Here is an 18,628-nt window from a genome sequence, read left to right on the forward strand (position 1 = left end):
CCCTACCAACTCGAAGACTGACCAGGGTCACGAGGGGGGGTTGGCTCACATCTTTAGCAGGTGTGCTAGAGTATGACTGGACTGGTAAATGTTGACACCCCGCGTCCTAAGTGATACTTTGCTCTGCACGGTAGTTGTCACCACAAACCTGGTGTTCTGGTTGTATGCTACCCATCTTTACACATCAGCAGTCACTCCTTGCATTGCTACACGGCAACGCACCAGGGCCGGGACTAATGAGTGCCGCAATAGCAGAATGGCATTTACCCGAGTATACTATGGATGTATCATAGGACCTGATTTCGGAGGTCACTTGCCGAATGCCCAGATTTCCTTCTACATTACCTCTGCTCGATGTCTGAAAAGAGGGCATTGTATGAGTGAAGTACCTCTTCCCTAGACAACGATTATGGCAGAAAACATATAAAGCTAGAAGAGCACGACACTTATCAGGAGTTCGTGCCTCTGTTCGCTGTCGACTCCCAGTATCGAGTTTACCATTGTCATTTTACAAAGTCTTCGCCATCGAAGGATACCACGAAAATGAAATCCCTCATCAGCATCCTCCTGGCTGCGGTGGCTGCTCGAGCCCATTGTACGCAAACCATACCTTGTTGACGACATCCAGACACATTTTTCAATGCTAACCAAGTATTAGACACCTTCCCTAGGCTTGTGGTCAATGGCCAGCCGGAGGAGAAGGACTGGACTGTCACCCGCATGACCAAGAACGCTCAAAGCAAGCAAGGAGTGGAAAGTGCAACGAGTGGTGACATCCGTTGCTATTCCTCGCAAACGGCTGGAAGCGTTGCAACTGTTCCTGCCGGATCAACAATCCACTACATCTCAACACAGCAGATCAACCACCCGGGCCCAACACAGTATTATCTTGCCAAAGTCCCGGCTGGCTCATCCGCCACGAAGTTCGATGGTTCAGGCGCCATTTGGTTCAAGATCTTCACAACCATGCCGAAGATGGACAAGAACAGGCAACTCACCTGGCCAGGTCAAAGTATGAACTGTGCACATCTCTTTAGAGCTCAGCTTTAGAAACCTGTAACGCAGACTGACGGATATTCCATGACAGATGAGTACACGACGGTAAACGCAACTATCCCACCAAATGTTCCCAGTGGCGAGTACCTCTTGCGGGTTGAGCAGATTGCGCTCCACATGGCATCGCAGCCAAACAAGGCCCAGTTCTACATCGCCTGCTCCCAGATCCAGATAACTGGCAGCGGTAATGGGAGTCCTGGGCCTTTGGTCTCGCTACCCGGCGCTTATAAGACAAATGATCCTGGCATTTCGGTGAACTTGTATACAATGCAGCCGGATGCCTACCAACCTCCCGGTCCGTCCGTCTGGAAGAGTTAGGGTTGGATGTCGTGATCGTCAATGACGATGTGCAGCTCGGCGAGTAACCGGGAAAGACGGGTGTTGGAACACGAAATGAATGATTAAGAAATAATGTGTTCGCGGTAGGGTAGGAGATTTACCTCTAGGATGAGGGTCGAGTGATGAATGTAGAGAGTTTTTCAGATTAGAAAAAAAAAAAAAAAAAAGGTACAGTCATTTCAATAACCGAGCAGAGTAGGCGAGGGGCATAGCCTCATAAGTGCAAGATTTGAAAATACGTCCAACAATTAATACGGGCCGCTGGTCTAGTGGTATGATTCTCGCTTAGGGCGTGTTTGGATGCTCTGAAATTAGGCTCTGAACAGGCCACTCTGAAGTGCCTACATAGAGGAACCGCACGGACCGTCCTAAACCGGATTTTTGCGGTAAATACCGAAATTTTAAACTCCACCCCATTCCTATTCATAGCGGAATTTCAGAGTGCCGTTTAGTGCTCCATAACCGTAGAATCTGAAATTTTTACACACAATCCGTATTTATGTGCCCATAATTAATATAATAATATAACCTTCTTTTACATCCTCTTATAAACCCTCTTTTACATCCTCGATATCAACTAGCGAAATAGCAAGTCAACCGCCATCTACATAGGCCAGCCAAGCTAGCCAGCCTACCTCCCAACCGACTACCTCCCAAGCTATCACTAAGAAGAGGGTACACAAAAAGGCTTAGCAATAGACTGATGCCCAAGAGAGGACCCTACCATGGTAACTCAAATAGATCGTCGACGATAACCTTACTAACCGAAATAGATATAAAGAAACAATATATAATAGTATCGTAAATACCTTACGCGAAAAATATAATATCGAATTTAATACTATATAAATACGTAATAAAATCGATTACTTCAAACGCAAGTAGCGTACTTAGTAAGTACTCGCTAGTTTCGTTAGCTAATCCAGCTTCGGTTACGATAATGAGACTAGGCTCTATATTACTAAAAATACTATCTAAGATTCCTTCTTAGAAGTTAGTCTAGCATCCTTAATTAAGTTAAATCGGTTAAATATACTTACTAACAATACAGTAGAGCTACAAAAAATATACCCAATTCAAAACTAAAACCCTCCCGCACCGTAAATTATAGAGGAGACGTTCTCTAATAACCAGGGTACTACTAGAGCCTATACCTTAATATTAGGCGCACTCCTATCACGCCGAGAGATCCCTCCTATAGATATACCTTATAATTCGGATAATGAAGATTTCGAAGGCGAGCTCACAATCCCTACCTATGTACGTGACGGCAAGAAAAGACCTACTTCATCGACCGACCCTAAAAAGAAGAAAAAGAAGAGTAACGGTGAGGCTATTAACGAGAGCTTTAAGTATTTTATTAACGTAATGTCGTTGGCGGAGTACCAAAAAGAGGTCGCGCACGAATAAATAACGAAGGCGGTCGCGATATTCGAAAAAGACTAGGAGGCTAAAATCTACCTTAATATTAGTATTCATACCTTACGCGAATAGGAGGAGTTAAAGTCGAGGGCGCATTACTTCGTAATCATTTCAAAGAAGATAAAAGAAGCGTACTTTAAAGTTATAAAAAAAAAGTTGGGTATTAAAAACGAGAAGGAGAAGGAGGAGGAAGAGGATTTACCCACCCTATAATTACAAGAGGAGGATCTAGATATATTTAACGAAAATTTAATCGACCCAACTCTATATTCGAATACCTTACGCTCAAATAATCCAAACCTATAAATACGCTATATTACAATGTACTACAGCAATTTACTTATATACACAAAGTTCCTACAAATAGGAGGGAGCGGGAAGTAGGACTTACCCCGAATTTGATTTTTATTATCTTTTTTATCTTTTCTTCGTACTGAAACTTTAATACTTAAAAAAATCGTATATATATAAAAATTGATCATTTTAATCGCTAGACCGAATTGGATCGATATATCTAATTTATATTGAAATTAAAGCACTTTTATAAATAATACAAATAATTCTATAAATACCTTCGATTAGGGATACGGGTCGCCAAAACTATATAGACGGCGCTAATATCGATTGATATATCAAACTTAATAAATATATCGTCATATTTCAAATCTAAAGATTTTGAAATTTCTAAAGTCAAATACTAGATTACAAACTTCCCCTCCTCTCCTCTCCTCTCTACTCTATTCTACACTTTATACTTTACACCTCTCCCCTTCTTTAAAACTCGATACAATAGTCGCGCTATATCTTCTTTACAATACGCTCGCAATACTAATTCATCTAACTATTAGCACCTCCCTATCTCTCCTAATCCTCTATACCATACCTGACGAGAAGCACCTTCTCCTTCACAATCTCTTACCGCTTAGGGTCAAAAATATCCACCATCTCCATTTCGTTAGCGAAAAGGTTACTAAATCCATCCCACTCCAAAATCCAATTTAATAACGCCGTAGTAGTATATATAACCTCGATTTAAACCTTTAACGGCAACGATAGGGATATACAATAAATCCTAAAGCTCCCTTTCAACCGACTAATAGTCTTCTCGATTATAATCCGAATCTAGGAATAACGTAAATTGAATAACTCCTTATAATCCGCTAGTTTCAACCCTACTCTAGCAATCTCTACTAAATAATATCGCACACCACGGTACAACACGAAGAATTTTAAATTATTATTATAACCGGCGTCGGCTAAATATATATAATTCTTAAGGATACTAAACCTATTAGTAAATACTATATTTAATACCCTTATATCGTTAGCGGACCCCTCCTAACTAGGAAGTACGTATATAATCCAACTAAAGAAGTTATATACTAACAAAACGTTCATAGAGACACCTCCCTTTCGGTTACGCTATAGTCTTTACTACTTAATAGAAACCCTTACGCTAAAGTGCGAACTATTGAAAACTCTTAAAACCTTATAAAAATCAAGAAATAGCTTAGGATTAGTTTCAATTTCATAGGGGGTTTCTACCTTAGGCAAGCGGACTTTCTTCTAGCATAGCATTAAACAAGCATTAAGAACCTTATAAAATATTCTATCGTAGAAGTTAAATATAAAATTCCTTTTCATATTACTCTAGATGCTTACTAACCTATATACTATCTCTAAATTGAAACCTAATACGTATACAATTATACGAAAATTAATACCTTATACCACAATAAAAAGAAAGACAACAACCTTCTCGTATATCGTAATCTTTACAAACAACGATAAGCTAGTATAACAATCGAGCCATACTACTAGACCGTTAAACGCACGCGGCGTCATTCGCAATAACAATTGGAAGCGGCCTTTATATCTATAGAGAAGGTCGTACATCGTCATCCACGAACTTCTACCCACATTCATAGGGATTGGAGGTACCCAGGGCATAAAGCGGGTCATATACAGCATTACGGCTACTTGTATAGCCCTCTTACGACAACGCTAGAATCGTTATTAATATTGTACGACGTCAAACGAGGGCATGGCGGTTGATCTGGTCAATTAAGGGTAGCGATAAGGGTTGTCACGTGCTATAAAAGATATACAAAATAATAAAATTTCTAGTTCAAAAGGTCGATTCAGGACCCTTTTGTGTTCTGAACCAGTGCGATGGATTTCAGATTGATCTACGTTATTTGATTGGCTCAAAATCGAAAGTGGGGGCATAAATTTCAGAGCCCTGATTTTACATCAATTTCAGGGCGAGTCAACTAAGAGTGGCGCCAAACAGCACTCTTAAATTTACGACTCTGAACAGTTCAGAGCACAATTTCAGAGCATCCAAACACGCCCTTAGGGTTCAATCCTGAGCATTCTTGCGAGAGGTCCCGGGTTCAATCCCCGGGTGGCCCCACTTTTTCAGTTTTTCTATTTTTATTTTTTGTCTTATTTTTTATTATAGTTATATTGTTGGAGGTGTCCCGTGTCACGTGCGGCCAGCCATGGCTCCCTTCTCCCTTCACTGGCCATGGCCCCACCGCACAGGGACCTCCCTTGCCCTACTTTTAGACCTCCAGACTTTACACACAGTCTGACCTCTACTCTACTCAATACATCACCATCATCATTGATTCGTTCGTTGTCGTTCAGCCTATTCACATATATATATCCCTGAAAGTGCAAACAATCTTGGCAGACGAAACTTTTAATATCGTCTTCCGGGGCGCTGGCAGAATTTGACTGAAGCGCAGCTGTTATATAGGTCTAGGTAAGTATCTCAATTACTAACGTATACCTCTAGCTATATTCAAATTATTAACGCCAAAAATTAGCGGTCTACTCTTAACGTCTAGCTATATCCCAATCATCAATGCCAAAATTTAGCTATCTACTTTTAGCGCTTAATTATATCCCAATTATCAACGCCAAATTTTGGCTATCTACTCTTAACGCTTAGTTATATCCCAATTATCAACGCCAAAGTTTTATAATGCTTCTTCTTTTTGACCAATGCTTCCAATACTTCCAATGCTTCCAATACTTCATTGCTTCATTGCTTCATTGCTTCATTGCTTCATTACTTTATTACTTCCTATTATTTCAAAATTTCTATTTCCTTTTCTTCTTGCTTACTAGGGGGCTGCGCCCCCCGGGATCCCCCCTTTGCCTGCGACGCTCAAATTTATAGTACCGCCAAGACCAGGGGGACACCCCCCGTGGTGTGTACGGACTGCAAAATTCTGACCAATCCAAGGTACGGATTTGGTTACAAACTATTCAAAACCGGCCAATTACAACACGAACTTACATGGGTATCGACCCTATTATAGAGAAGCTCCGCTATGCTCGCTCACTTCGTGTTAAAATACTTCTTTCCCTAGACCATAAGAGCTGCGCTTCAACAATTTTTAAATATTTGTACTTATAAAGGTTATTTTTATATAGAAGCTTCTAATAAAGTTTATTTACTATATATTTAGAAACTCTTTCATAATTACGTAGATAGTATTATAGCTACAATAAGGATAGTGCGGTTAATATAAGCGTTGGTTGTATAGTTTAATTAAGGTTCTATAAAGAAGGAAAAGTTTGTTTAAGAGGCGGCTCTATTAGAAATACGCGGTTTTAATAGGGGCTATACGGATATAACTACGGCGCTTTATAATAATTCTAATTAATAAATTAGAGTGTTATAGTCCGGGCTTCAACCCTACAATATTATTCCCCTTCTCCCTTTTCTTACCCCTCCTCACGTTTATTTACTCCTTTCTTTTTAAAAACAAAGGGACTAGGTAGTACCGCACGTACACGTACTTCTAATTCTATATATATAAACCTTTAGCCTAACCTTTCTTCTTTCTTTTTTTTCATTTCTTTTCTCTCTAATTATTCTTTAATTTTCTAAAGTAAATAATATTAATTGTTATGGGTCTACTGCGTGTGCACGGCAGTAGGGGTGGAACAGAGCTTAAGATTGTTAACGAGGAGGAAAATGTCTGCAGGCCTAAACAGGTTTGTAGGGAAAACTTATATACTGGAACCTATCAGAATGTATGCAAAAGAGTAGGAGAAAAGCCATATTCATTCAATAAGAGAAAGCTAGATCTACGCGATGTGACTATCCCTTTTATGCCCGCTTGCCTTGTCTACCCTTAGACACCCTTGTCTACCCTTATACCGGTACTTGAGTAAAGCTTTATAAGGCTAATATATAAGGCTCAATACTATAAGAATATATAATGTTTGGCACTCCCCCTTACTAGATACGAATAATATTAAAATTCCCCCTTACTCTATATCCGTTAGTCTTGGACTAGAGGGCAAAACGATGTGTAGATATGTGTACTATGGAGAGAAGACTAGAGTAGAAGGGGAAAAGAAGTGTGGAGGGCTAAAATACAGAAAGGGTGTGAGGGCATAGACCCACACGACAAGGGAGGGGTGGGTACATGAACCCACCCGACGACAGTTAGCGTTCGTCATCGTCGCTATTAGAATCCAATTCTTTGCTAGTAGGTAAATTAATAATACCCGTATCCTCCTCAAAGCTCCCTAGTACCCTACTTTTATTAATAAGGCTAAGATTGTCTCTGAAACGTAAGAACTAATCTTTAGTAAGCGGTTTGTCACGGCGTAGTCAAGGATGCGTACGAAGTGCAAAGACTGTACCACCTAGCTAACTTAGACTAAAGACAAGAAGTTGAAGAAGGAAAGGAATCCCAAAAGGGAAGGCTCGATGGGAGGACTGGGTTTTATACCCTGAACTCTGGAAGGGAGCCAAGCCAAGCCCAGAACCTAAACCACCTTGTGAATGGAAGCTTTGCAAATAGAAGCCACCTCTGGAAGCCACCCGTAAATAGGATCCATGAATGAAATCTATGACGGCTGATGCCAGCCGGCACACGGTTTAGTCAATCTATTAGCTATCTACTCCTTTATTAGTATGTAAATAAGGTCGATAGAACCGTCTTTAACCTTTTTACGTATAAAATACTATTAAATATCAATATACTTTATCCTTTAATATTGTATTAGCTTCTTTGCAAGTACTATAGCGCCTTAGTTATTACAATAAATAATAATTACTTTATTGCCCTTACTTCGCCCTTAAAGATTAGTATTGAGTTCCGTATATAATTTATTTAACTAGATTACTTCCTTAGTCGCTAGTATTTATCTTATATATTCCATTTCCGCTAATAATAGGGCTACCGTCTACTATCGCTTTAAATTCTAATTAATCGAACTACTACGAATATTAAATATAAAGCCAGATATAGACTTTCTAATATCGAAATCACCAACCTAATTAAAATCTCAATACCTTTCCAAAGGGTGTAATTCTCCCGTAAATATTAATATTAGGCTTTTCGTACCTTTAAAGTACTTAAAAATCCCTTTGAACGCCCGGAAATATATTTTAGTAGGGTTTGCGGCGTAACAATTAATTATAAATATAATATACGTAATATTTAATCTGGTACTAAGTATAACGTATATTAAAGAGCTAACGGCGGACTAAAATATAATAATTCTAACCTTCTTAGTAGTCCAATTTTCCCCCGCCTTCTTAAGATAATTAATTATTATTAGAGTATCCGCTAGATTATATAAAGCTATACCAAATTAAGTAAGGATCTTATTGATATATCCCTATTAATTAAAATAAATAATCCGTTCCCGGCGATTCTAAGTAATACGGATATTAAAGTACTAGTAATAGGGACCCAAATTTATTATTTAAAACCTTTCATTCAATATATCTTTTAAAATTTAAATTTTAACTTTATTTTGACCTATAATTAGTAGGTTATCTACGTCAATAACTACGAAAATGCCGTTATTAGAGAAAACTCTATGATTAGTAATAATAAGGGTGTAGCCAAGATTTTTCAACGCTATTATTAATATATTAAATTAGACCCTAAGTATTTACTTAAATCCGTAGAACGTTTTATTGAATTTATATACCCTTAGTCCCTTATTAAATTCTAATAGCTATTCTACGTAAATTATCTCATCTACATTTCTATATAGGAAAATAATCTTAATATCTATCTATTCAATTTCAAAATCTAGAATTACAATAATAGTAAATAGAATTTTATAAATTAATAATTTCATAACGGAGGCAAACGTTTTAAAATAGTCTACGCTTTTAATTTACTCGAATCCGCGTACTACCCATCGAACTTTTCGCTTAATAATTTCGTTATTTGGCCCTCGTTTAAATTTATAAACCTACTTGCCGCGCAAAACGTATATCGTTAATATAATATCCACCAATTCCTATATACTATTATTAATTAGAAATTCATATTCGTTTCTTATTACCTCTAGCTAGCCGTCCTAGAAGAAACTCTCTTTTACGTCCTTTAATATTATTAATTCTATTGCCTCGTTTAATTCTAATCCTAATTGAGATTCCCCAATAAATAATATATAGTACTAAATTGGGTGCGGGTATTTTACAATCCTATCTTTTAATAGATATTATAATTCTAAATAATTGTTAATATTATTTTAATTGCTTAATAAAGGAAGCGTTTACGTTATTTACGTACTTTATATACTACTTTAGGTAAATAGTTCGATAATTATTATCCGACGTCCTAGGGATAAATTATTTAATATATACTATTACCCTATAAATATATTCGTCTAATAATATACCTTTATTTTTAACGTTTGTAAAGTAGAGATTGTATTATCGGTAAGGCCATAAATAACGAATTGAGAGATCCTTATTTACCTTTATTACTTCTTGGTTTACTCTAACTAATTAGTTACTTACCCTAGTCCGGGGTCTAGGGTCGACTACCCTATAAACCTATTTACTTACCTCCGGGATAACCTATTTACTTACCCTTATCCGGATCTATAGCGCCGGTTTACTTACCCTCCGCCGCTGTAGCGTCGGGACGGGGCCGGTCTAGGCTCGGAATTATTTACGTAGTTATATTTATTATCCTACGTTTAATTAGGGCCTTTTCTATTTTAAAATAAATATTATTTAATTTAATTATTCGATTAATTAGCGATAAGAATTTAAAGACTTTATATCCTTTGAAACTAATAAATATATATTTAATTACTTTTGTATCTATTTTTTCCCTATATATTTATAGAATTAAATATTAAGCGGTTATACTAATAACATTAATATCATTAATATTTAATCGTTATCCGTAGATTGATTTATACGGTATTTTATTAAATATTGAATAAGGGCTCCTATTTTTAAAATAATTGACCGTTTTAAAGATTTCTAGCTAGAATTTCTTTAGAATATTCCCTCCAATTATAATAAGTAGAAATCTTTTTCGAAAGTAGAAATTCAAACTCTCTACTATACTGTTTAATTAATATTATTCGGTTATTAACTATTCAATTTATATTCCTCTTTTCGCTACCTATTCATTAAATTCTTTATCATTCAATTTTTAAGCTCTATCGAAATAGATCGTCCTACATTTCTTTCTTTAGGGATCCTTTATTTCCAGCATTTATACGAATTATTGAATAAATTACTATACTCTTACCCTATTTTTAATAGCTAATAAACCGCTAAATCTATTATACCAGTCGACTAATATAATTTAGTAGCATTCTCTACAATGCTTAATAATATTGAATAAACTATAAATATTTATATAGATTATATTTAATATATATTCAGCCTATCTAAGTTTGTTATAATATAATATGTCTTTTATTCGGCTTCTAATGTATAATTTATACGTATAATACTATTGGGCATTTTTCATCCTATCGATTATCTTTTCCATTTTTACGAAGTTCTCCTCGCTAAAATAACTTATATATTCGTACCAAAGTCTCATATTTAGGCTAATAGAATAAGAGGTAAGGGCTTACTAAATTATATCGGTAATTTATAGTATACATAGGTTACTAAAACGGGTAACTTGAATTCCTATACCTCCTTTCTCGATATGTCAATAATTTCTGAATGGTATTATATTAGAACTATAATTAAGCAACTAGTTATAGAAATTAAATTAATACTAAATTTTGGGGTAAAGAGAATATTCTTGAATCGAATTATAGTAATTACATTATTAGAAATATATTTCTTTTCTACCTCGCCAATACCTAATATTAGAACTTTTACGCTACTAATACTAATAATAGATCCGCTATATGCTTCGAAAGTAATGAAATTATTCCGGACGGTCGTTATATATTAATTGCATTATAAATTAAAGAAGTAGGACGTTTAGAGTAAATAAGTCATCCCGTTATAACATATATTGTTAAAAGTAAATATAATAATCGTTTTAATTTAATTGTAAATAGGTAAAAATAGGACCGAAACGGTTATAATAAAAATCTACTAAATTAGGATGATTACACTTAAAATTAATATCGAAAATGGATTTCTATCCTTTCACCTTTATTTGCGGGTAATATATTCTTTTTTTAAATCTAGGTAAAGTTACTAATAACTTTCCTTATTATAATATTTTTTATTATAATAGGTATAGAATTTATGACGAAAGTTATTAATAAACGGGGTTAATATTATATTCCGCTGGGGGGATAGCTCAGTTGGGAAGATCTGGGCTTGGTTTCCTTCGGTTTCATCCGAAAGGTCGTAGGTTCGAATCCTGCTCCCCTCTCTTCCATCCGGTCTTAAGTTTTCGGGTTCTCCTAAGACCGGCCTCGGAATTTCTCCCCCACTCGAAGCATATGGCTAAACTTGCAGGGCTCTCCCTAATTTAAAACCTTAGGATAAAGCGATTTGGCGTTTGAAAATTTCTTCTTCGACGGGGTTCTATTACTCCTCCACCGCGAAGGTGGATTTTAAGTCGAATTCTCCACCCCTCGAAAAAACAATTACTTCGTCCGATAATATAATCATTATCCGCCCAATTAGCGTACGATTCCCTAATAGTAAGCAGGGTAACGCTTACCCCTTGCCTCCGTTAACCGGGGCCTTCGGGCCGATTAAAAAGAAAGCACGATAACGAAATTCGTAAAACCCTTCTGCCCTCCCCCTCCCCGAGGCGGTGCCCTAATAATAAGATGTATTTAGTCAACGATAAGAATTAAGGGTAGGGGTAGAGGGGTTGAGAAGAATTGGAGGAAAATCGAAAGGAAGGTTTAGGATTGAACGAAAATATATATTAGATATAAAGACGCAGGAGGTTTTCATCCGGTATTTGGCGGCGGATATACGGTTTTTCCGCCCGGCTTTGAACGACGAAGGACCGCATGCCTAAATAGGCGACTAATTAAAATTAGACAGTCAAGCGTGAATAAGATCATTATTATTATTATATTCCGCTTTTTCGCTAATATTACTACCGTATTATAATTACCTTCAGTACTAATACGTATAAATTCGCCTTCGGCTAAACGTAGTATATTTTAAAAGGTAGGGAGTTTTTTTATTATAAGTAGCTTGGAAATTAGTTTTCCAAGCGCTATATTATTTTTAATTAAGCGCTTAGAATAATTGTAAAATTAATTGGTTCTCTAGGAATCGATACTCCGGGCTAATAATAATATATTCCTCTTATACAGTGCAAGGGCACAGTATAGATGAGTCGAAGGCAAAGCTAAGATTCCATCTATAATAGAAGATTTCAAATAGGGACAAGAAAAGAGGAAGGGAATTAGGTACAAGCGTACAAACCCGAATAAATACCCTAATCGTACAAGCGACAGCAGAACCTACATACAAGTCGCTATCAGCCAATCCCTTCACTCGTATCCCCTTCACCTACAGGATAAACCCCTATACGTACTAGAGTCTACCCTATAACCAATTTTAATATAGCTAATTAAATAACTCGCATCCTATAACCCGTATTATACCTAAAACCTCCATATACCTTATTCTATCGCATATAGTACCCAAGCCCAAACCTAATCTACTAATCTACTAACGCCGTCACATCACCCCCCCCTACATAAAAAATTCGTCTACGAATCTTACTAAATAATTATATAGAACGTTTATTTCTTCCTTATAATACGCTATAAACGTCTTAATCCTTCCGCTTTAAAATATTCGTTATTATCGTATTATTCCGTATCTTTATTTAACTAATTTATTAATCGTCAGGGCGGGCCTAGGGCATCCGGGTAAATTTTATAAAAGTCCCAAAGCGCCTTCAATATATACTTAAAATTGGAAGCAGAATACTACTTTAAATCGGGGTCCTAGCCTCTCCAATCCGCCTAATAGAAAAATTTTCCGTTAATTATCTTAGATACCGTTACTTTATTAACCTCCCACTCGGGGTCTCCGTCCTCGTCCGTATTAATTAGGCCGGGGCATTCGAATATTTACCCCGGGAGCAGATTATTATCGTATTTCTATAAATAGTCCGCATAAAAAACGTTAGTACCCTTCTAACTCTTTAGCAACTCTAAATAGTAGGAATACCTTACTTTCTTAATAATTTTATAATAATTACAAGTATTAGGGAAATCGAATTTATTATTAAATTAAATAATTATAGACTAAAACCTCTTAATAATAATAACCCTATTTCCTAATTTAAAATCGGATTCCCTCCGCTTTTTATTAGCCTACGCCACCTATTATTCTTATACTTTCAATATAATTTCTCTAACGTATTCAACATACCTCCAAATACATTAAGTATAATCCTACGCCTATTCCCAGATTAACTACTCCGTCCACAATATACTAAGGTCCTAAATACAGGTATCCTAATCGAAAAATATTCTTATCGGGTATCTAAATATAATTTCGTAAGGAGATAGGCCTATACTATTTTAAAGAAGGCTATTCTATCCTACATCTAAAGCTAGAATAACTTCGGATTAATTATTTTAATAATAATTTACAAATAGTTAAAACCGTTAATTAATATAAATATTTATAACCTCCGCCTAGCCCGCCGTCTAATTATATTCCGCGGTAACTAGCTTCTATTTCGTTTTCATTAATTTCGATATTTCGTCTATAAATACGGAGGTAAATTACGGCCCTCTATCAGAGATTACTTCTTCTAATATACTATAACTATAATAAGGTCCCTCGTAATATATCCGAATAATATTATAAACCGTAGCACTTTCTATATAATGGGTAACCTAAAATAATTTTAATAAACGGTCAACCATCACTAATATATTATCGAAAGTATATTTATCCTTTAACATTTTCTTAAAATTTATAATAATAAACGTCCACTTCTAGGCTAGCGGAGGAATCGGGTAAAATAAACCTAATATTTTATCTTTAAAAATTTTACTAACTTTATATACTATATAATTTTTAACGAAATAATCGATATCCCTAACTATACGTAGCTACTAGTATCGTATTTTAAAAATCGTACGGATCTTATTCCTCCCCAAGTAGGCCGTAGTTAACGTCGAATAGGATTTGTCGATAATACGCGTACGCAAATTATTTAATTTAAGGCTAATTAGGCGGTCCTAATATACTAAGAATCCGTTAGCTCATATTACAAAATTAGGGTCCGAACTGTAAACGCGGATACGATACTCCTTTAAAAACTCATCCTTTCGATTAGCCTTTATAAACGTATTTACCAACTTATACCCTTCCGGTTCAACCGAGTTCAATTTTAAACCTTCTTTATCCAATATTATAATTAGGACTAATTCTTTTGTAAGACTTTTATCCGTTGAAATCGAGGCAATTATAAATAGTTCGACCCCTCCTTCTTTAACGGGTTTGAATATTTAAAATATATAATATGTATCCTTCTTATCCTTTTAAATCTTAAAATCCTCGGATTTACGGGAAAGTACGTTAATTACCGTATTGTTTATACTAAGTCGATAAGTAATTTCGAAGTAGTATTAAGATAAGAACTCTACCTATCCGGTTTATCGAAGGTTAAGGAGGCGCTTAGTATTAAAGTATTTAAATATTTAATAATCGGTAATAATTATAAATAATTTATTCTATTAGAAGCCGACGAATTCGAATTGCCACGTTTAGAGGGCCTTAATAACGGCGAATAACTCTTTATTATAAATAGGGTAATTATATTCGGCGCCCTATATTATCTCTAAAAAAAAAGTAATTAAATGCTATTCTTTTATATTTTCTTACAATTAAGATAGTATTCTTACTAATACTCTATTACTAGCGTCCGTTTTCACCCTCGTTTTAACGTCGTAGTGGAAATATTTTAATAGTAGGGCTTCTACGAATAATCTTTTAAATTCTTCGAAAACAGCTTAATATTTATTAATTTATATAAACGCTTCTCCTTTTCGTATTAAATTCGTAAGGGGACGCGCTACGCGACTATAATCTTTAATAAACTTTCAATAAAAATTATAAAATCCTAAGAAAAATTAAACTGTTTTTAAATTAGAAGGTATAGCCTACTCCTTAATAACCTCCACCTTTTCTAAATCGACGGAAATACCGTCTCATCTTATAATAAAGCCTAGGAACTTCATTTTAATTACATAGAATTTATACTTCTTAAAGTCTATTTACAAATTTATTTCCTTTATGCGACGGAAGACCTTTTTAATATAATTAGTATATTTATTAAAGATATCCGAATAGATTCAGATATTATTAATATATATTATGTAAAAATGGCCCAAATATTCGCCAAGGACGGAATTAATAAAGCTCTAAAAGTCAGCGAAATTATTAATAAGGTTAAAGGGTAGTACTTTATACTTAAAGGCTCCTATATTTATATAGAAAGTAATTACTTCTTCGTTTTCTAGCCTTATACGAATCCGGTAAAACGCTTATCGAATATTAATTTTTATAAACTATTATACTTTTACTACTTTAGCGAAGGTTTCTTCAATTAAAGGTAATAAGTATTAGTCTGTTTATATAATAGCGTTAAACTTTCAATAATCGACGTAGAAACGGAAATTACTGTTAACCTTCTTAATAAATAAAATAAATATTACCTAAAGTAATGAATTCGCTTCGATAAATCCCTTTAATAAATTTTCTAAAATATTTTTTTATATTACCTCTAATTTATTAAGGGATATTTTATATAAGAAATTGTATTTAAATTCCTCTAACCGATAGCCGTCGTCGAATTCTATTTTATAATTGTACGGCTAATACTTAAGCAACATATTCGAATCGAATTTATTAAAGACCTTAATTTCGTTATAGTATTTTAGGGGTACCGTACGGAGGGTTTCGTCGCAGAAGTCCTTTTTGTCGTAGGGAAGCTGTTTTTAAGTAAGGTTATTGATAATTTGTTTTTATTAAATAAATCGGTCGATTTCGAAAATATTAATTAAATAAATAATTTAATTTTCTTTCTTAACGGAGCGTATAAAGAGGTCTCTATCTAATATATACATTCGGATAGGATAATACTTATATTAATCCGTACTATTGTATTTTAATTAATAAGTCTTTTAGGCGTTTAATCCCTATTTTTTATCGACGGACTATTCCTAGTAGCGGGGTTATAATTCGGGTTCTAAAAATAATACTATAAAGTAAGTAAAGTTAACTAAATTACGTTCTATTTTATTTAACGGATTTATGTTTTTAAAGATTATAATAAAATTCTAAAGAAAATAGTAGGGACGGGTATAATTAAGTTCGCTAATATCGTTACGGGTATATTAGAAGTCAATTAGTATACTTAGAATATTTTTAAATCCCTAATTGGAAGTAGTTTTGAATTTGAAAATACGTTTCTTAATATCCTTTTAATATTAACGGGTTTTATATTTATATTGATTTTGTATGTTAAGGTTAAATTCTTTTTTACAATAGTTAGGGAAAGGTTAATTATCGAAAATATGTTCGGTAAAAGTATATCCGTTCGTAAAACGAATAGCCGTTTATTTATTATTTCTCTTGTCCGTTCGTCGTTTATCTTTTCAATTTATTGATACGTTATAATATTCTAAATCCTTTTAGTAAGTAGGATTAATTAAAGTTAGTAAAATTTAAATTTCAAAGTATTTTAATTAGTCTAGGTTTAGTTTCTATTCCGAGGGAAAGAATAAACGACGATTTATATAATATACTTAAATATTATAAAGGTCGAACTATTTTCGGCTAATAATAATATCGTACGTTATATTAATTATAATAAAATAATTGGGTGGCGTAATTCGATTTTGGATTTTTAAAGCGGTTTGGATAATTTCTTTAATATTCTAATTTATTTTTCCTTAGTAATTGTTGATCCCTCGACTAGGAAATTGCTCGTAGATTTTACTAATAGTCGTTTTTTTAGTTTTTCGGCAAAAACGTTACTAATAAATGAATAACTATTTACTCTTATATTAATTAAGACATTAAATATAAATAAAGATATTCTATTATTAATTAAGGTATATTGAATAAATAAGGGTTTTCCTCCTAAGAAAGGTATTAAATTAAATCCTTCCTTTCCTTTATATTTCTATTTATCCTCTTTCTATCATTTCATAACCGATACCTCCCTTAAGAAGGAGTTTAATTCACTTAGGGTAATTAATTTCCCTACATATTAATTAAAACTACGGCCGGGGCGGTTAGGGCTTCCGGTTTATTCTCGTAAGCTAAATAACAGTTAATGATAGCGGCGACGCAATTGCGATATTCGCGGTCGAAACGTTCCTTTTCGGGATAATCGTATTTAGTATAACCCTTTTCTTTATAGAGGAAGTATTTACCCTTATTAAATAACCGAATAGTCTCTTTATAGTAGTCGCTACCTTAATAAGTAGTATTTCTTCTACTACTTCTACTTCCGCTAGTAGGCTTAGGAGTAGAATTAAAACCGGATCACTTATTACCTCCGCCGGAATTATTATTCTTATTCGATTTGGAAATAATTTTATTTTCGTCGGCGATAATTTTTAATACTTATTTAAAACCGGAATAATTTGTATAGTATAACTTAAAAAAGAAATAAATAAATTATAATACTTCGTACCTATTTATTTCTTATATTCAATAGGAAGGCGTTGAAATATTTCCCGCTTCTACTTAATTTTAGGACGTTAATATTCGTTAACTATCTAAATAAATTTATTTATATAGAAATCGAAATTATTATTATTTTTTATTTTTAATTTAATAAAATTCTAGAACGTATTGTCCTCTTAATTAGGGTTATAATACTAACGCTATAAATAAGTTATTAAATTAGAATAGGTTTTAATTTAATCCGGGTAGGTTTTACGTAAATATAATATTAAATTATAGTAGGTATAACCGGCTAAACGATCTTTAATGTGTAGAAACTTATTATAATTAATCGGATAGTAATTTATGTTAATTTTAAATTTATTTTGAATTAAATTGTACTAAGCTCCGAAGGGAATATCGTCTTCCTTATTCTAATTATAATATTTAGCAGGTCGGTTTACTTTATATTATAGTAATAGGAGTTAAAATATTCTCCGTCGTTAGGATTTAATTTTGGGGAATAAGGTCGAAAAGCGGATAAAAGCCCTAAGAGGTACCTCGCTAATATCTTTCTTAATATTAGGAAATAATATTTCTTTAACCTTTCCTTTATTTTTATTCTTAATTACTTTTTTACTAATATTCAAATTAATAATAAAATCTTTTAATCCCTTAATAGTATCTTCCTTTTCTATAAAGGAATCCTTTAATTATTAAACTATAGCGGGGTTAATAGCGGGTATATTATATTAGTCGGCTAAAATAGGGACCCAATCGTAAATAATTTTAAATTTAATATTTAAATAAAAAACGAAATAATAAAACTCCAATACCTATTCTTTCTATACTATACTTATAATAAATAATAGTTTAAATTCCTAAAATATAGCCTAGGGGTCTCTATAGTATAATTCAACGAACTTTTCC

The 18,628-nt window shown here is 33.9% G+C and overlaps 2 protein-coding genes and 1 pseudogene across 3 annotated transcripts; 2 read left to right on the forward strand and 1 right to left on the reverse strand.

The window, feature by feature from the left end:
- The first annotated feature begins 156 nt into the window (after positions 1-156).
- Positions 157-1,537, forward strand: B0H65DRAFT_493313 (glycoside hydrolase). The gene is made up of 3 exons (XM_062827763.1): positions 157-595; positions 659-1,012; positions 1,088-1,537. The coding sequence occupies exons 1-3, from the start codon at positions 544-546 to the stop codon at positions 1,372-1,374; spliced, it is 693 nt and encodes a 230-aa protein (XP_062681491.1). The 5' UTR covers positions 157-543; the 3' UTR covers positions 1,375-1,537.
- Positions 1,538-11,373: 9,836 nt separating this feature from the next.
- B0H65DRAFT_t236 lies at positions 11,374-11,459 on the forward strand (annotated as a pseudogene). The gene has a single exon. The product of its transcript is annotated as a tRNA-OTHER (tRNA).
- A 5,867-nt stretch (positions 11,460-17,326) lies between these two features.
- Positions 17,327-17,503, reverse strand: B0H65DRAFT_392197 (uncharacterized protein; the record flags this gene model as incomplete). Its single annotated transcript, XM_062823751.1, has 1 exon — positions 17,327-17,503. A coding segment is annotated over one exon (177 nt), but the record flags the coding sequence as incomplete, so codon positions are not given.
- Between the last annotated feature and the right edge of the window lie 1,125 nt (positions 17,504-18,628).

The sequence above is a fragment of the Neurospora tetraspora genome (assembly GCF_033439725.1).
Source record: "Neurospora tetraspora strain CBS 560.94 chromosome Unknown B0H65scaffold_4, whole genome shotgun sequence".
Lineage (NCBI taxonomy): Eukaryota > Fungi > Ascomycota > Sordariomycetes > Sordariales > Sordariaceae > Neurospora > Neurospora tetraspora.